This window comes from Podarcis liolepis (genome assembly GCF_965112155.1).
Source record: "Podarcis liolepis genome assembly, chromosome: 10".
NCBI classification, from domain to species: domain Eukaryota; kingdom Metazoa; phylum Chordata; class Lepidosauria; order Squamata; family Lacertidae; genus Podarcis; species Podarcis liolepis.
The window spans coordinates 74,392,945-74,413,514 of NC_139562.1; the positions used below are offsets into that span (position 1 = coordinate 74,392,945).

General features: G+C 43.3%; 1 protein-coding gene across 5 annotated transcripts in view; it reads left to right on the top strand.

The window, feature by feature from the left end:
- Nucleotides 1-20,570, top strand: part of RASSF8 (Ras association domain family member 8) — a 104,089-nt gene that overhangs the window by 77,406 nt on the left and 6,113 nt on the right. For 4 of the 5 annotated variants that reach the window (XM_083464193.1, XM_083464195.1, XM_083464194.1 and 1 more), the window contains 2 exons: nt 6,132-6,330; nt 18,697-19,583. In XM_083464193.1, the coding sequence (XP_083320319.1) occupies nt 6,228-6,330; nt 18,697-19,583 (990 nt within the window). In that variant the 5' untranslated portion in view covers nt 6,132-6,227. Of the gene's footprint in view, nt 1-455; nt 533-6,131; nt 6,331-18,696; nt 19,584-20,570 lie in introns of those variants that run through there. The other variant, XM_083464197.1, reaches the window with a different exon arrangement.

The window sequence follows — 20,570 nt, forward strand, 5'->3', positions numbered from 1 at the left end:
TCGGGAGACCGGCTCCGAGGGTTGCGCAGAGCTGCCTGCAGTCCCTGGCTCAGCGCAGCTCTGCGTGGCCACTGGGAGCCGGGCGCGAAGTCCCGCCCCCCTCCCGATGGCCGCGCAGAGCTGCCTGCAGTCCCGGGATCAGCGCACTTCTCCCCATAGCCAGCCCCACAAGCTCGGGGGACAGCGGGGACGCAGAGCGCGCCTTCCCGCTGTTCCCCAACCTGGTTCTTCCAGCCCCACACCGGGGGGGGGGGGGAAATAAAATATTTTTTCTTTATTTCCCCCCAAAAAAACTAGGTGCGTCCTATGGGCTGGAGTGTCCTATGGGGCGCAAAATACGGTATGTTGAAACCAAAGTCCCACTTGCCTTGAGTGCTGCTGCCTGTACATGAGTCCAGTTATGGCCAGAACATTCTTCCCTTTGTGCCAGAGTTCTACAGAATGTGGTTGATCAGTTAGGCTTTTCCAATTGCATCTTCGCTTCAGAGGGAACATTTAACCCTAAACTTCACATTTTTCCTGGATTAAGCTGGTAGGCACTGGGCATTCTGTGCTAAGACTTTAAGCCTAAGAGTGGCATTTTTAAAAATTGAATTAAATGAGCCATCTGCTACATTAGTTTGCCGTCTGGGGTTTCCTTTTCCTTTTCTTCTGAATTGTAATGATTTGGGGTGTCCTGAGGTACCGACCAGTGTGATGTTCTGAAAGAAGGAAAAACTGTGAGGATCCTTTTTGGATGCTTTGGCATCCAGAGACCTACCTGTCTCTTCGTTAATACTCCTCAGGATGGGAAAGTGCTGGACCTTGAACTGGTGCCAAACAAAGTGCTGTAGCCAGTAGGTATGGATGGATCAATGTATTTCTGTTCTGAGTCAATTTCACCTGTGCTGAATCATAAGTTCATTTTGTCCAATTAAACACACACACACACACACACGGCATTTCAATTGTATGCATATGTATTCCCCCCCCCCCCAAATGCACATTTTTCATGTGGTTCAATCCATATTTGTGCAATTTTAAAAACTGAAACAGCACCTCAGAATTAAAAAATGTGTAATCCAATTTATAGCTGTGTTCCAAACCGCATATATGTCTAGGGCCAGCAAATTGGATCACTTCACTTCAGATTGTGAAATGAACGGATTTGCTCACCTCTACCAGCCAGCTATTCATGAGAGAGGAAATCAGTGGATTGCCTACCATTGCTGCTAGAAAGAAAAGAAAATAAGACATGTTGTTTAGCTCTCTAGGCTACCGATGAAGATGAGGAAAGCATAGGAGTGATGTCCATCCAACATTGGTTATATGCAGGAAACAGATCATAAGAGAAAAAGAAGAAATAAGACGTAGCCTTGGTTTGTAAAATCCAGTTCAGATACAAGTGGTATTTGTTGGACTTAAGCTGGAAAGTTCCACCCCTCAACGATGGCATGCTATTAGGGGTGGGGGCATGGAATGTGCACAAAATGGAGAAAGAGAAAATCAGGAGACTCAATAATGTGACTGTACTAAAAAGACAAGGGTTATTTTGGATAAAATATTACTTCCTTGGAGGTTGTTCTGGTTTTTTACTTAAGATTACTTAAAGCAGATTGGTTGCCTCATCATACTCTTTGAGCTTTAGCTGATGTTTTATTTTTATAATTCACTGCGGGGAAAGGGGAGGATTGTAGTTTTTCATTGCACAAATGGCTATATTGAGTGTTTGCTTATCTGTGGGGTTAGCAGTTCTGGATTAAATGCTTGTGGGCTGATCAACACAATGTATCCACCCATGTACAATATGTGGGACTCCTGTTAGTTATTGGAAGTGCAATTGTTTGAAGAAGGGCCTCCATAAGAGTTTTGTGTACTCATGTGCTGGCAGTGTTCGGTAGTTACCACAAGTCTTCAGTTTAATCTGTTATATGCTGCCCAAATTATTGGTTTCTTCCATTTTAGAATTATGGGGTCACCTCATTTCACCCCTTGACATTGAGCCGGTCTTCAGTGCAACAGAGGCATGTTTGCTTTTCTGCCCACTGCAAGGGTAAAGGGGCCCATAAAGGACTTTAGTGTTGAACACTCTGTATCTTTCATGCAGTGGACAGGGTCAAGTGAACTATGGTTCTTCACACAAGCCTTAGCATATGAAAGCTTGTGTAAGCAATGCGATAATAATACCGAAAGGGACACGGGTGGCGCTGTGGTCTAAACCACTAAGCCTCTTGGGCTTGCCAGTTGGAAGGTCAACAGTTCAAATCCTTGCGACGGGGTGAGTGCCCGTTGCTCAGTCCCTGCTCCTGCCAACCTAGCAATTCGAAAGCAAGTCAAAGTGCAAGTAGATAAATAGGCTGTGGCGGGAAGGTAAACGGCGTTTCCATGCGCTGCTCTGATTCGCCAGAAGCGGCTTTGTCATGCTGGCCACAAGACCTGGAAGCTGTCTGCAGACAAACGTCGGCTCCCTCAGCCAATAAAGCGAGATGAGCACCGCAACCCCAGAGTCGTCCGCGACTGGACCTAACGGTCAGGGGTATTTTTACCTTTAATAATAGTGAATTGTGAAAATTCATTGCTGGCCACTTGTTAATGTTGATTTATTCACTGCTGCTGTCAAGAAGGGTGGGTAGTGTTCTGTGCAAAACTTTTCCTTAATCTGCTTTTGGTAAATATAATCTGGTTTTGATTTTTTTATTGACATTTCATGTATTCACACAGCCACTAGAGAAATCTTTCTGTACCCATTTGAAGAAGAAAAGGATATAGGATCTTTTATTTCCGCTTGATTTTGGTATTGTACCTACTGCTTGTACTTGCACATTCCTATGCGCATTCCATTGGGCAATGGTGTTATTAGCCTATACATATACATTGCACAAGGCTAAATTCACCCAGGCCTCAATTCTGAGGCTTTGCAATCATAACTTAACAGGCAGTTCTTCACATACCCAGTTGAATCCAACTAGAAATTTAAATGTTGGCATCAGCAGAACATAAAAGTAAATTACTGGAATGATATTTTTCTCTGCTTTCTGACAGGTCAGTTATAACAAACTTTATGAAAGCTCCTCCGCCAGAGCAGCCTCATCCTAGTTGTTGCGGGTTCTTGTTCTTCTTAAAAAGCAAAGACATTTGGACAAGAATTTCAAAAAGAATGGGGAAAGTGCAGAGATTACTTTATCAAACAGTGACCCAAAATATATACCTGGACTTGTTTCAATTACTTTCTACAGGAGACTTTGCAGTTTTTTAAGTCATAACTAGGAAAAATTGTAATACAGTCATACCTCGTGTTACAAACACTTCAGGTTGCGTTTTTTCAGTTTACGGATGCGCTGAAACCCGGAAGTACCGGAACGGGTTACTTCCGGGTTTCAGTGGTTGCGCATGCGCAGAAGTGCTAAATCGCACTATGCGCATGCGCAGAATCTCCGAATTGCAACCTGCGCATGCGCAGACGCGTCGCTGCGGGTTGCGAATGCTGCGGTTTGCGAACGTGCCTCGCGCACAGATTATGTTCACAACCCAAGCGTCCACTGTAATCACATATAAAAGAAACAGTATACAAGAAGTAAATAAGGAGGCCATTTACAGGATAAAGGAAGTCTTTTATTTTTATGTTTGTTTTCTTTATGTAAGGGGATAGGAGTTTAATTTTTATAATTAAATTGTCAGTGGTGGTGGGTTTGTTTGTACAGTGGTGCCTCGCAAGACGAAATTAATCCGTTCCGCGAGTCTCTTCGTCGTGCGGTTTTTTCGCCTTGCAAAGCACGGCTATTAGCGGCTTAGCGGCTATTAACGGCTTAGCGGCTTTAAGAAAAAGGAAACAAACTCACAAGAACTCACAAGACGTTTTGTCTTGCGAAGCAAGCCCATAGGGAAATTCGTCTTGCGGAACGACTCAAAAAACGGAAAACTCTTTCGTCTTGCGCGTTTTTCATCTTGCGAGACATTCGTCTTGCGAGGTACCACTGTATGTATGAGTTGTTGTGGACTATGTTGTAAATAAATTATTTTTAAAAATATTTTAAAAATAAAGCAAATACATTTCTTTCCTTTTTAACTACTGTGTGGAAATCACTGTAGATTAATCTCTGGTGCTAACATGTGTTTTAAGAAGTCTAGTTTATGGCTACAATCCAAAGACCTGCTTCATATATGACCAAGAGATTGGCAATTATGCCCAGGGAAATTGACTTCTTTTAAGCAATTTGTGCTTCTCCCATATCACAAAACGGCTGTAGACCAGGGTGGATAAAAATCAATGATCAGATTTTTTTAAAATTTAAATTGGATTTTTTAAAATTTAAATTGGATTTTTTAAAATTTAAATTGGATTTCTAAAATAAAAAGCTTTTGAAGGGAAAATCTAAAGATAGTTTTCTATTTAAGTTACATTATAGTCCAAAGGCTATTCCTCAGGAAATAAGGATTTGTTTTAAGTTTTTCATGTGTGCTAAAACTCAGTCTAAAGTTTTTTAAAAAATAAAAAATCATTTAACAACATCAGTTAACAAACATGGATACGTATGCTATAATGTTATTGTTTTAGTTAAATAAATTGGTTAAATTGTTATAAAGGAAACGATTATTTTTCTCTTTCCAATAAAGTACAGTAGAAAAGTTGTCCAAATATAAACAGTTAATTTATTAAACCTCACAATAATTTCATAATTATCTGTCAATGTATTTCTAATAGTATAACCAAATCAGTAATTTTGATATAACTGTAAAAACTACTCTGAAAATTTATTATTCCAAAAATGAAACATTCATCTGGTTGTAAATATTAAGATTATACCAGCAAGACTGAGTCTTTCTGTAAAAAAAATTATTTAAATCAAGTCTTACTGACTAGTGATTTAAAGCTTAATTTCAAAAGCAGTTTTTCACATGAATGACTGCTGGGATCGAATGACCTGGAAAGCTGCTTAAGAAGTGTGAATGCAAAATGTCCTTGAACCTGTAGGACTTCGGTTTCTCTTGGATCCCAACATTCATTCATTCATTCATTTATTTATTTATTTATTTATTTATTTATACATACCCCACCCATCTGGGCGGCTTCCAACAAAATATTAAACACACAATAAAACATCAAACATTAAAAACTTCCCTAAACAGGGCTGTCTTCAGATGTTTTCTAATAGTCAGGTAGTAGTTTATTTCCTTGACATCTGATGGGAGGGCGTTCCACAGGGTGGGTGCCACCACCGAGAAGGCCCTCTGCCTGGTTCCCTGTAACTTGGCTTCTTGCAGCGAGGGAACCGCCAGAAGGGCCTCGGCATATGTAAGACTCTTTAAAAGCCATGTTTGTTTCCATGGGCATCCCAGGCAAATGAGGTACAAACAAAAAAGTCAAGATGCTAATGTAATAAATAAATAAATGGATAGGGGTACATTTCACCCAGTGATATGCAGATGGATTGTTCTGGGTCACTTCTGTATTATAATATGTGTGTCCTATTTTATAAACATGGGAAAACCTAAGGTAGCATAGCTGCTTAATTGGTCCTGAATTTGCCTTTCTTGCAACCAGAAGACTGTTGTGGTAGACACTGTATGTCATTCATAGTGCTTGAAAGTTCTGCAAAATCAAGCTGAATTAGACTATCTCAGGAAGGATCCAAGACATGTTAAAGGTCTGTCCATACTCATATGAGGCCTAATAAATAACTGAACAAGTGCTGACAATGGTTATGTTGTACAAATAATGGAACTAATTTCTAGTCATATTTTTTGTTGCGATAACAAAATGAAATTTGGCCTTTTTAGAAGCAAATTGTAAATGGAGGTTAATTTTTAAAACTATAAATATAGAGAAATCTTGCTTTTTTAAATTATGCAATAGCATGTCTTACTTTAAGCCTTATATGTTGCTTCATCTTTAGTAATAGGAATGTGTACCTAATCAAATAATAAAATGAGTTAATTACCCTTTCTGTTGTTTCGATGGGCGTTGGGAGGAGGATAGAAATTGCTGCCTTCAAAAGATAAACTTTGTTGAATAATGGAAGTTTTACTACTTACATTTCTTTTCTTTTTTTACCAGTTACATTTCATTTTAAATATAAATTGTTTTAACCTAGGAGGGAAGTCCTTTTGTCTCTCTAGGCCATCATAAGCAGAGTTTTTATTTTATTTTCCAGATAATTCCCACCAGTATGTTGACACTATCTGGCACAGCTGTGAACGTGACTTGTCATCTCAATTGCATCCATGGCTGTTGGGTGACCTGGTAAATCATGGAGCTGAAAGTATGGGTGGATGGAGTCCAGAGGATCGTTTGTGGTGTCACAGAAATTACAACTTGCCAGGAAGTTGTTATAGCTCTTGCTCAGGCAATAGGTAAGTGAAATAACCTCCTTGTGCTCCATGTGCATAGATGAGTGTGTGTTGTGGGGGTTGGGGGCACTTTTTCTGTTGAAGACAACAGTTCAGGTATGCTTGCACTTCAATGACTTCTGTATTTTCTTACCACATGGCTATTGAGGAAAGCTTGAAAAGGTCCCTGCCCATTTGCTGCTTCTCCATGGAACCTGATTCTGTTGACTTGACTTGATTGAACAAATGAACATTCTTGGAATGCTAAAACCCATTTGTTTGACTCTTCAGTAATGCAAGCAACTTGAAGCACCAAAACCAAACCTTGATTCAAGATGTTTCCCTTTATTATCATCCCTCTAATGGGGTACATGGAAGTTGAGCAGAGGCCACTGGAGTGTACATTGCAAGGCTTTGAAGGGTATACGTTAATCTGCCCCTATGGGTGGGGAACCTTTGGTCCTCCAGATGTCAGACCCAGCCAGCATCACCAACGCTCAGGGTGATGGGAGTTGCAGTGCAGCAGCACCTGGAGTGCCACAGGTTCCCCACTTGATACATTACCTTTCATAAAGCACCGTGTTCTGTTCCCATTGGCCTCCACTGCCAAGAGAAAGGTTGGTTTCCTTATAAGAGGATTTCTTCTAGGGGGCTTCTTACTGTAGATTTGCACTTGGATTGCAATGGATAAGAAGCTTCCTAGAATTTAAGATTCAGTCACCAATGAGTTCTGACCATTTTGAATGAATGAATGACTCTTTATTTGCATCAGCCATAGCAATAAAACAACAATACGATATACAAAGAATAGAAATAAAAAGTCAATTATGTAAAATACATTTTAGGGTTTTGAATCAAATTAGTCAAATAGTGGATCTTATTCTAATTGCCCCAGCTAAAAACCTTGCAACCTTGGCTGTCACCTGCTCATCTTGATCTGCCAAGAGAAAGGACACTGTGGCAGTGGCCACTTTATATACACTTTGCTTACAATTACTGGAAACTGAACAACCTCTTTCTTCTTTCACATGTACCGGTACTTTTCCTGTCCTCTCCCTTGTGGTCGTGAAGAGGACTTTGATTTATTTTACTTTAAAAGAATCCTAGTTTTTTTATTTTGTTCAAATGAGGAACCCTGCTTTAGGTGAAACTCTATAGATAGTTTAGCAAACCATATTCCTAGCCTACGATTTGAAGATGGCTTGTTAATGAAACTTATAAAGTTCATTTTAAATCCGAATCCTTGGTTCAAATAAACACTAAGCCAGGATTCTTTCACGTTCTCTTCCCGGCCATGTGGAAGGAAGAAAAGGGAAAAGGGAAGAGTGAGCCTGGTGCTTTTCTCTGGTTTATTCAGGTTCACCCACATAGTTCTAACCCATTTTAACCAGTTGTGAATGTGATCTATGTTAGCTAAAATAGTTCAGATCTCCAAGAAGAAAAAGTAGATGTACCACTGCTGCTTGTTTAACAGCCCACACAATCTCTGTGATAAAAACTCAGAGTAAGTGGCTTTGCGCTGCTTCAGTACTTAACAACTCTGTATTCTGTGTGCTGCAGATTATGATCCTTGAAGCTCTGTTTACTAATAATATTCCCACACTGACAAATGAGACTTTCAATTCCTTTGCTATTATGAACCTATTACCACTGCTACACTAATTGTCTGAAAGTAGCTGTTTAATTTTGCAATTTCTTTTTCTTTTATCAATCTTTTTAAGAAGAGATTTGGGTGGAGGGATTTAAATCTAGAATTTAATTTCATTAATATATCTTCCTCCAGAGAGAATGAGTGCTATCAGGTTATGCATCCTGAACAATTTAATTTTCATATCTATTCTGACATAAATTGGATATGTATTTGTGTACCTTTTTTACCTATGGAAGTCTTTGCAGCATTCAAGCTGCTATATCTATAATGTGATTTAAAATATGTCAGTATCTCTGTTTTAATGGGAAATTGTGCTTAAAATCCTGTTTCATGCTGTGCAGATTCAGACAAAATTCAAATAGCTATTCTGATAAGCTTTCTGAAATTTGCATATGTAATACTTCGACTGTTTTCACTTTGAAATCCTTAGGTAATGCTTTGTAATACTTACATGAGAATTATAGGAATTTTGCATAGTATGGGGGAGAGTTGCGAACATTTTTAATGGTGTATCATGGTGTCAAGTCTCTTACATTCTTTCTACTTTCACCAAATAAATAGAAAATGAGGGAGGAAACATCTGATATCTGAGGCTACATTATTCAGTGTTAAGTGCTAAAACATCATTTACTGTGCATTCTTAGTTTTACATACAGATTTTATTCTGAACTGTATATCAGCTAAGAACTCGTGTCTGTGGTGTGGTAGTTAAATGAACAGTTTCCTCCTTTTCCTCCTTGATAAAACTTTTAGAAGGGATGGAGTAAATTTACTTTTGTGTATCCTTACCAAACTGCTATTTCAAGCCTTGTGACTGAGAGAGAACTGCAGCCTTTTAAGCAACAGCAGCAACTTGACAGACCAAAATGAAATGAAAAGAAGAAATGGAACAGAGTTGCAAATATGCTCAAAGTCAATTTGGTCATGGTAGACTTTCATAGGAAGAAGAATCTAGCAGACTTGTAAGTGCAAACCCTTAGGAGAAGAAAAACTTCCTCATCCTTCTGTTGGCAAAGATCCGCCTAGTGCCCCTAGGTTGCCCAGAGTTGTCAACCTTTTCTTAGGGGGGGACCCCTTTTTAAAGAAAATGTTTACCTTTAGAAAGCTTGCGGGACGCAGGGACTCACAGCGCCAACCAACAGGGGTGCCAGCGCCCCACACACAGGGGTGTATGAAGGTGGGTGTGGGTTCCATGCTGAGGGGGGACAAAATGTCACGTGGCACAGTCGCCACGCTGTCCGTCTGCTGCCTCCCCCCTCCCCCCGCTGCATGGTGGCTAACTGTTTCGGCTGCGCACACAGCGCCCGTAGCGCCCTATAACATGGGCGCTGCGCAACACATCCTGTTGCGTGCTGTCAGAGCTGCTTGAAGATCCTAGCTCACAGAGGATCACGCTAGCCAGCGATCATTAAGTAAAAGTCTTTATTGAGTTACAGTTTCCATTCTCACGCTGCTGCGTGCAACTCTACGTCTAGTAGCTAGATCGGCGAGGCTCCGTCTGAGTCTCCGCCCCGTGTGCACCAACTTAATATCCTAGCCCGGCTCCACCTTTTCCGCCTGACTGTCCTCCTCTGGGTCCCTCTACCCCCCGGGGTCTCTTCCTTCCGGGATTCTTCTGACGCTGACCCCCCGGACCCTCCTGTCTCCTTGCGCCGGGCTTTAGGACCTGGCTCCCTTTCCGGGCTGCTTACTGCGCCGCCTTCCTCTGCATTTGAACTTGGCGCGCGCGCCCAACCTTCCACTTTCCGCTTAACCGTTTCTTCGCTCCCCGATGGAGGTGTGGCCACTCCTGACTCGTGCCCTCCCTCCTGTGGTGAGCTGCCAGCGCTTGCCCCCTGGCTCCCTTCCTCTTCCCTGCTCTCTGGCGGTGACGCTGGTCCCGATTTCCAACTGCTCTCCTCTGAGTCCCCTCTGGCTCTATCTTCCTGGGGTGCCCCCCTAGACTCCCCCCTTGCCCTGGCCACTGGTGCTCCTTTCTGTGAATCCTCTGATTCACTGGAAAGACTAGGAGATCTCGGGTCGTCGTCATCACTCATCTTTTCTTCTGCCTCCTCCCCTTCGCTCTCTGTTTCCTCCCTTGCCCTTGCCTCTGCTCCTAAACCCCTGACACGTGCGCAAGCTGAGTTCGTTTGCTGGCTTTTCCGCTTTCAGTGCACACTCCTAGCATGAGGTGCCAGCGCAGAACGACAAGGAATGCAAGCGGCAGCGGAGGAAAGATCTCCAGATGGGATCCGTGCGCTCCTATTCTTCGGGTTTTGTTGCTTCTGTCGGCGCACGGTGGATCCTGCTAGCATTTATCAGCCACGAGAGGCAAGGGTTGTCCTGACTGATCCAAGCACCTTGTTCGCATTCTCAAGCCTTACCAACTGAAATTCATCCAACAAAAGAGGACTAGGCAGTGCTCTGCACACCCCATGAGATTCATGCGCTGTAACAGCGGATGCGAGATCCCAATGGATGCAAGTGAATTTTTCCTCAAAATGTTTTGCAAACAAGTCACAGCAAGCTGCTGTTGTTTCTTCCACCTCCTTCAGGCCAGACTGTAACATGCCCCGCACTACCCGGTAAAGCTCTGCTGGACGACACAATCAGGATGCAATGGGGGCAGCAAAGTAGTCCTTCTTTGCAGTCTTCTCTGCCACTAGGTAGGCTCGATGATGAGTCCTCACCAGTGTTGATCTTCTCTTCATAAGCCAGATGGGTGGGGTATAAAAAAAATTATTATTATTATAGTGTCCAAAAACTCTGAGCTGCCACTGTTGCGTCTTTCACTCCTACATCCAGTGTTTCAGCTAACTTAACTGCAGTTCACACATCTCAGCAGTCCCAACACAGTGGTTTCAAAAGCACATTGAGCCACTACAGAACTAGAAAAGAGGAAAGCTATCATGAAACCATGGTATTTTCAAAGCTTTTTCATGTATTGCTTACCATGAATATTAATAACCATGCATAGAGTTGGAGACTTAGCATGTTTATAACCATCAGAAGAAATGGCAGAGTTGTGCAAAATCACTACCTCCGGCTCCAAAGGGAGTGCAGTAGGACTTGGGACTGCGTGGGGAAGGAAATGACCTGAATCTATGGTGAATGTCACTTATAGACCAGCTCTAATTATTTAATTCTGCAAAGTAGAAACAAGTTTCTTACGAAAACTCAAAGCTCTCAAACTATAATCCCAGTCATGAACAGCTGCTTATTTGTTCTGCACTTTACTTAAGTTCTTGATTATTTTGCAAATGTAGGTGTTACCCCTTGTTTTTCTTCATTTTTTGGTTTTAGCACTGTAATAGTTTTTAACAACAAACCAACCTGAAATTGCAGACTACGCTAAGCAGTTGGCTTGATTTGAAACACAGCTTACAGTTAAATCTCTCTCTGGCTGGCACAAGAAGTCTTTAATAGCATTATTAAATAGTCTAAAAGCTCTGGACCTTAATTAACTGTGTTGGATCATAGTTCCCCCATCCCCCCACCCCCTGAACATCACCAATGCTGCTTTATTGTTTCCCTCCTTAATTTTTAAAGAGATGCTTAAATTGCCAGGATAGGCTGCATTTACCACAGAGCCTAGGACTTGCTGATCAGAAGGTCGGTGGTTCGAATCCCCGCGATGGGGTGAGCTCCCGTTGCTCGGTCCCTGCTCCTGCCAACCTAGCAGTTCGAAAGCACGTCAAAGTGCGTTTCCGTGCGCTGTTCCGTGAGCAGCGTTTCCGTGCGCTGCTCTGGTTTGCCAGAAGCGGCTTAGTCCTGCTGGCCACATGACCCGGAAGCTGTATGCCGGCTCTCTCAAGATGAGCGCCGCAACCCCAGAGTTGGCCATGACTGGACCTAACGGTCCGGGGTCCCTTTACCTTACCAGGATAGGCTGCTTTTTACCACAAGTACATTATTCATTGCAACCCACAAATAGATGTTTTAGCTTCCCAAAGTGTATGCTGATTCCAGTCTACATCTTGGCTCTGCATGTGACTCAATAATTTCTGTTAGGTTTATTGTTAGATTCAGTTAGATTATTAATATTAACAAATAATATATAGGTTGCAATTGTTCTCTGGTAAGAACAAACAAACAATACGTAATGATGCATGGCACCATACATCATAGTAACCCTTAACAGCCAATATTTTGCAATTCCAATAAATATTAAAACACAATTCCCTGTTGGCCTCATAAAGTGTCATTGTGAGCATATATACTCTAGACTTAACCTGAAGCACCACTTTAGCTAATGGGGCCTCCTGCTGCTGCTGTGCCGCCGGAGCACAATTTCTGTTCTCATCCTGAAGCAAAGTTCTTAACCCAAGGTATTATTTCTGAGTTAGTGGAGTCTGTAACCTGAAGTGTGTGTAACCTGAGGTACCACTGTATAGAATAAATAGTATTGGCACTACTAATTCAGAGCAGACCTATCTTTGAGTGTTTACAGTCTTAGCTTGATATATTTCTAATTTTATCATAAATTTAAGAGCCAAGAAGGAAAACACTTCAGTACAAAGCAGTCTCACTGTCAAATCAAATCTCAATTATTATTTCTTTACATTGCTTTGTTTCATAAATAATAGTTTTCCATTCCAGCATATGTTTACGTGATGCTCTATGTTCTTCTTTTCCCAGTTCAAACTGGTTAATATAATCACATAATATTTCATAACCTGAAACTAAATAACTCAATTGTTCCTGATTATCTGAGAGCCTTTTAAGTTGGATATTACTAGCAATGTTCATAAGTTTCAGGGTATAAACATTAGGCAGAAAAGTCAGTGTTGGGTTCAGCCATCTTAATCTCTATGACTTGTATCAGGAAGGCTTTTCTTCTTCTCCATTGGGACAAGTCAGAGAAATCATTGGGTAAGACTTCTCCAAGAAAGGCCATTTCCAGCATCTTAAAATTCTTATAACGCTTTTGAAATGTACTTGTTCTTATTACAGCTATGGTGGTTGTTTTTTGCATGTGTTCTATATTTTCATGTCATTTCTTGTTATGTAAATATTTTTGATACTTGGAAGTAATCTTTTATATATAAAATCCTCTCACGTAACACTGATTATCTTCAGTGTTAGTACAACACCTACCAAGACCAACAGGAAATAACAGTTCCACATTCTTTATGGGTAATCTTGCACATTCTAGTTAACACAGCAGCTTAGAGTTTGCTTAGCTATTGGAATGTGAGAATTTAACAGTACAGTGGTGCCTCGCAAGACGAAATTAATTCGTTCCGCAAGTTTTTTCTTCTTGCGGGTTTTTCGTCTTGCGAAGCACGGTTTCCCATAGGAATGCATTGAAAATCAATTAATGCGTTCCTAGGGAAACCGCTTGCCAGGCTGGCGGTGCGGAGAAGGGCTTTTCTCCGCACCGCAAGCCTTCAGGACAGGTACGGGAACAGAGGGGAAGGGGCGCAGCGCTTTCCCTCTGTTCCCGGGGCTTGCGTGGGAGGAGGGTTTTTCCTCCCCACCGCCAACATTCAGAACAGCATTCTGAATGTTGGCGGTGGGAAGGAAAACCCTCCTCCCACCCCAAGTCTTCAGGAAAGCCATCCGATGCCGGGCGGCGGGAGAAGGCTTTCCCCCTCCCCCTCCCGGCATCGGAGCTTCGTCCCGATGCCGCGCGGCGGCGGGAGACGTTCCCCCTCCGCCGCCGGGCATCGGGGCTTCGTCCCGATGCCGCGCGGCGGGAGGAGAAGTTCCCCCTCCGCCGCCCGGCATCGGGGCTTCCTCCCGATGCCGCGCGGCGGGGGGAGACGTTCCCCCTCCGCCGCCCGGCATCGGGGCTTCGTCCCGATGCCGGGCGGCGGGGGGAGACGTTCCCCCTCCGCCGCCCGGCATCGGGGCTTCGTCCCGATGCCGCGCGACGGCGGGAGGCTTTCCCCCTCCGCCGCCCGGCATCGGGGCTTCGTCCCGATGCCGCGCGGCGGCGGGAGGCTTTCCCCCTCCGCCGCCCGGCATCGGGGCTTCGTCCCGATGCCGCGCGGCGGCGGGAGGCTTTCCCCCTCCGCCGCCCGGCATCGGGGCTTCGTCCCGATGCCGCGCGGCGGCGGGAGGCTTTCCCCCTCCGCCGCCCGGCATCGGGGCTTCGTCCCGATGCCGCGCGGCAGGGGGAGACGTTCCCCCTCCGCCGCCCGGCATCGGGGCTTCGTCCCGATGCCGCGCGGCGGCGGGAGGCTTTCCCCCTCCGCCGCCCGGCATCGGGAGGCTTTCCCCCTCCGCCGCCCGGCATCGGAGCTTCGTTCCGAAGCCGGCGGCGGGAGGAGGTCCGAGGACAGTGGGGAAGACGCGCTGCGCTTCCCCGCTGTCCCTGAGATTTCCCTATGGGCTGTCGTCTTGCGAAGCAAGCCCATAGGGAAATTCGTTTTGCGAAGCGCCTCCAAAACGGAAAACCCTTTCGTCTAGCGGGTTTTCCGTCTTGCGAGGCGTTCGTCTTGCGGGGTACCACTGTAAAAAGCATATAATGCTGAACCATAAAAACAGGCCCTATAGGATCTAATAACAATAAAATATTGAATATATAATAGGGTATTTTCCTAATAGTAATCTTACTAGTAGTAACAGTAGTTACTACCACATTTGCTGGTATTCTACAAATGGTATTTGCATGTGATACAGATGTCCCCGTTTCCACAAATCAGTCCCCTGACAAAATCCATCTGTTTAGTAGGAAGTTAAAAAGTGTCCCTGGATTCACTGAAAAAAATCTGGTAACCTTATCTTAGCCAAGCCGTGAAAAAAACGTATTTCATTGCACCTGCAGCCGTGCACTTTTCCTTTAGTGCTTATATGTATTCCTCTTTCTATGTTGGTTTCATATACATTTCAGCTGCTATCCATGACAGTTGGTTACTATCAGGAGTTCAAACGTAAATGGGACGTGCCACTAGAAAGCAATGAAGAGAACTGCCCCACTACAAATAACCCACAGTATTTTTGGCTCCAAATTCATGCTCTGTTCATTATTAAGCTTGCATTTTCATGAAAAAGAACATACAAGACTTCCAACCCTCTTCAATTTTTATGAAGATTGTCATAGCTCAGGTGGGGTGGTCAGTTTAAAAAGTACAGTGTTCCCTTGGTTCTCAAATGTAATCCATTCTGGAAGTCTGTTCCAAAACCAAAGCGTTCCAAAACCAAGGCATGCTTTCCCATAGAAAGTAATGCAAAACGGATTAATCTGTTCCAGACTTTTAAAAACAACCCCTAAAGCAGATTTTAACATGAATTTTACTATGTAATGATACCATTGACCCATAAAATGAAAGCAATAATCAATGTACTGTACTATTATTTTCTTACCTGCATTGATGATAGTCATCGTTCGGATGGGGGGCTTTTATCCATTTCCGCAGTCACACAGTCAGTCAATCAATCAGTAGCTGAACTGGGTTCCCACACAGTCACAAAAACACATTAACCGAAAGAGCCTCAAAAACAAAAACAGCAAAATAAATAGCAAAAACAAAAGTGCCAAACTTAATCCAATCCGGGAGTCCGTTTGACTTCCGAAATGTTCGAAAACCAAGGTGCAGCTTCTGATTGGTGCAGGTGCCCCGGAAACAATAGCTGACAGCCGCATCAGACATTCAGCTTCTGAAAAACGCTCAAAAACCAGAACACTTCCGGGTTTTGGGAGTTTGAGAACCAAGGTACCACTGTAATGGAAAAATATGCTAAAAAGCTCACAATAGTATACTCTGGTTTCTCTTCAGATCGTATAAATCTTTCGCCTTTTAAAAAGCTCACAATACTTGTGATCCAATAAGCCGGCTGCAGTGCAGTTAAAGATGGTGTTTTCCTTAGCTTCCATAAATAGGTGGTTAGAATCATAGAATCATGGAATCATAGAATCATAGAGTTGGAAGAGACCCCAAGGGCCATCGAGTCCAACCCCCTGCCAAGCAGGAAACGCCATCAGAGCACTCCTGACATATGGTTGTCAAGCCTCTGCTTAAAGACCTCCAAAGTAGGAGACTCCACCACACTCCTTGGCAGCAAATTCCACTGTCGAACAGCTCTTACTGTCAGGAAGTTCTTCCTAATGTTTAGGTGGAATCTTCTTTCTTGTAGTTTGGATCCATTGCTCCGTGTCCGCTTCTCTGGAGCAGCAGAAAACAACCTTTCTCCCTCCTCTATGTGACATCCTTTTCTATATTTGAACATGGCTATCATATCACCCCTTAACCTCCTCTTCTCCAGGCTAAACATGCCCAGCTCCCTTAGCCGCTCCTCATAAGGCATCGTTTCCAGGCCTTTGACCATTTTGGTTGCCCTCCTCTGGACACGTTCCAGTTTGTCAGTGTCCTTCTTGAATTGTGGTGCCCAGAACTGGACACAGTACTCCAGGTGTGGTCTGACCAGAGCAGAATACAGTGGCACTATTACTTCCCTTGATCTAGATGCTATACTCCTATTGATGCAGCCCAGAATTGCATTGGCTTTTTTAGCTGCCGTGTCACACTGTTGGCTCATGTCAAGTTTGTGGTCAACCAAGACTCCTAGATCCTTTTCACATGTACTGCTCTCAAGCCAGGTGTCACCCATCTTGTATTTGTGCCTCTCATTTTTTTTGCCCAAGAGCAATACTTTACATTTCTCCCTGTTAAAATTCATCTTGTTTGTTTTGGCCCAGTTCTCTAATCTGTCAAGGTCGTTTTGAAGTGTGATCCTGTTCTCTGGGGTGTTAGCCACCCCTCCCAGTTTGGTGTCATCTGCAAATTTGATCAGGATGCCCTTGAGTCCATCATCCAAGTTGTTGATAAAGATGTTGAATAAGACCGGGCCCAAGACAGAACCCTGTGGCACCCCACTAGTCACTCTTCTCCAGGATGAAGAGGAACCATTGATGAGCACCCTTTGGGTTCGGTCAGTCAGCCAGTTACAAATCCACTGAGTGGTAGCATAGTCAAGACCGCATTTTACCAGCTTCTTTACAAGAATATCATGCGGCACCTTGTCAAATGCCTTGCTGAAATCAAGGTAGGCTACATCCACTGTGTTCCCTTCATCTACCAGGCTTGTAATTCTGTCAAAAAACGAGATCAGGTTAGTCTGACATGACTTATTTTTCAGAAATCCATGCTGACTGTTGGTGATCACAGCATTCCTTTCTAGGTGCTCACAGACTGTTTGCTTAATGATCTGCTCCAGAATCTTCCCTGGTATTGATGTCAGACTGACTGGGCGGTAATTATTTGGGTCCTCTCTTTCCCCCTTTTTCAAAATAGGGACAACATTTGCCCTCCTCCAGTCTGCTGGGACTTCGCCTGTTCTCCAGGAATTCTCAAAGATGACTGCCAGTGGTTCTGAGATCACATCTGCCAGTTCTTTTAATACTCTTGGATGCAGTTCATCTGGCCCTGGAGACTTGAATACATCTAAACTAGCCAAGTATTCTTGTACTATCTCCTTAGTTATTCTGGGCTGTGTTTCCTTTGCTGAATCATTTGCTCCAAATTCTTCAGGTCGGGCATTGTTTTCTTTATTGGAGAAGACTGAGGCAAAGAAGGCATTGAGGAGTTCAGCCCTTTCTGTGTCCCCTGTTTGCATTTCACCATCTTCTCCTCTGAGTGACCCCACTGTTTCTTTGTTCTTCCTTTTGCTACGGACATACCCATAAAAGCCTTTTTTGTTGCTTTTAACCTCTCTAGCAAGCCTGAGTTCATTCTGTGCTTTAGCTTTTCTGACTTTGTGTCTACACGTGCTGGCTATTTGTTTGAATTCCTCTTTGGTGGTTTCCCCCCTTTTCCATTTTTTGTACACATCCTTTTTTAATCTTAACTCAGATAAAAGTTCTTTAGATAGCCACCCTGGCTTCTTTAGGCACCTTCCATGTTTCCGTCTCATTGGTATTGCCTGAAGTTGTGCTTTTACTATCTTCCTCTTAACAAACTCCCAGCCATCATGAACTCCCTTTCCTTTTAGTATTACTGTCCATGGGATCTCACCCAGCACTTCCCTAAGTTTTATGAAGTCGGCTTTCTTAAAGTCAAGAAATTGAGTCCTAGTATGCTTGGCTGCTCCTTTCCGCTGTATAGTAAACTTCAGAAGAGCATGATCACTCGCGCCTAATGATCCTTCCACTTCTACCCCACTAACCAGGTCATCAACATTGGTTAGGACCAGATCTAAAATGGCTGTTCCTCTTGTTGCTTCTCCCACTTTCTGGACAATGAAGTTGTCTGCAAGGCCAGTGAGGAATTCGTTTGACCTTATGCTCTTGGCTGAGTTTGACATCCAACAAATATCCGGGTAACTGAAGTCCCCCATTACTACTATTTCCCTTCGTTTTGCATGCTTGGCCATCTGTTCCAGGAAGGCATCATCTATGTCCTCCGTTTGGCTTGGGGATCTATAGTAAACTCCCACAATGAGGTCTCTGTTATTCTCTCCCTTAATTTTGACCCAAATGCTCTCACTTTGGCTTTGAGGTTCTAAATCTTGGATCTCTTCACAGGTATACACATCCCTGACATATAACGCCATGTGGTTATGTGGGTTCAGCCTACATTGCTAATATGGTTTGACTCAGTCCTTTTTTCAGGGGGTACTGAATGGTATGCAGTACTGGCACCTCTTTTTTGGCACTTACTGTAAAAACTTCATGGCGAGAACCAGCCTATTTTTCTAGGAAAGAAACACTGGTTTACTGACTGCCCTATGACTCTCGTTGTGCAATGGCACCCTCTACTGGACTGTTCTAGATATTTTACCCAAAGTTTCAGACATCATTGTATTTTCTTTTCTAGGCCGTACAGGAAGATATACCTTGATAGAAAAATGGAGAGACACAGAGAGACATCTGGCACCTCATGAGAATCCTATCATTTCCTTGAACAAATGGGGGCAATATGCAAGTGATGTGCAGTTAGTATTGCGGCGTACTGGGCCATCTCTCAGCGAGAGGCCAACTTCAGACAGTGTTGCTCGGATACCAGAAAGAACTTTATACCGCCAGAGCTTACCTCCGCTGGCTAAGTTAAGGCCTCAGAATGATAAGTTGATAAAAAGGAGGGAGCCAAAAAGGAAATCGTTGACTTTCACAGGAGGGGCAAAAGGATTAATGGACATTTTTGGCAAAGGCAAAGAGTCTGAGTTCAAACAGAAAGTTCTCAACTGCAAGGCAACAGTTGATGAGCTGAAGAAGCTGATTCATTTCCAGACAGAGAAGCTGCAGTGCATTGAGAAACAGCTGGATTCAAATGATGCTGAAGTCAAGTACTGGGAGCACAAGTTTAATTACAGCCTAGAAGATGAAATTGTCAAACTGGAGCAGAAGATTAAAAGGAATGAGGTAGAGATTGAAGAGGAGGAATTCTGGGAAAATGAACTCCAGATCGAGCAAGAAAATGAGAAGCAACTGAAGGAGCAGCTCCAGGAGATCCGGCACAGGATTTTGGACTGTGAAAGCAAGCTGAAGGAATATGTGGCCCAGATCCATAGCATGGAAAGTGGCCTTGAGGCGGAAACGTTGCACCGGGAAGTGCAGGAGTTAAAAGTAAACGAAGAAGAAGTCAAAGAGAAGATTGAAAAAGTGAAGGGCGAAATCGATATTCAGGGACAGCAAAGTCTCAGGCTGGAAAACGGCATTAAAGCTGTTGAAAGGTCTCTGGGCCAAGCCACCAAGCGGTTACAGGTGAGTGGGTCCATCTCACGTGGACCAGGTTTAATTCTTGATGTCGGCTAAATTATTCAATGTGACATGATTTCAACCATGTCATATACGGAATAGTAGACTGTGTCTAATGTTTGAGTAAAGGTGAATGGTTTATTACAAACTATGTAGGTCAGCTGTGGGGAACCTGTCCCTGCAGATGTTATTGGAGGATGGTCAGAGTTGATGGTGGGCCAGCCACATTTGGAGGGCCTCGCACTCCTCATCCCATGGTTCCCTCTGAAGCAGGCATGATATATCAATCATTTTTCCTACATAACTTTGTACTTCCTTGCTTCAGTTCCTCTCCCTGTGTGGGGACAGAAGAATGCAAAAGTGGCAAGAGTTTAAGCTCTGGTAATTGTAATGTAATGTAATCTAACCTTCGACACACTCAAGAGCTCTTGCATATAATTTTAAAATGGCATAGAAAAACAAATGGGGGGGGGCAAGCAAGCCATTGGTCCAAGATGTATGTGGGGAGGTCATAATAGTCTGTGCACATTCTTGAGGGAGAATTACTTAGTCGCTTGGGTTTTTACCTTTATCAACCAAGCAAATAACTCTTGGGAGTCCTGGGAGTCCATAAAATTAAACCTAGTGATATTTCTGCTGCTGATGAAAAATTATTTAGAAATATTTGTATGGATTTGGCAGCCATATCTCATATCTTTCATAAATACTGCATTCTTACGTGGAAACAGAATTGCTGAAAATGTCAAGATGCTACCCAAGGTAATATAGTTAGAACAAATAAATCCAACATTTCTTATATGACATGAAAGATCTCTTGTGTATGTTCTAGGCTTTGCTAAAATCCTGCAAATTCCATTTAATTCTGTTTTATGTTTCAAGATCCCATCATTCTAGAGACAAGATTTTAAAATGTTGGTGGAAAGAATTATAGTCTGGATCAAATACACGAGTAAGAATCCTGCAGATGTTCTAAGTGGGGGGGTGACATTGCAT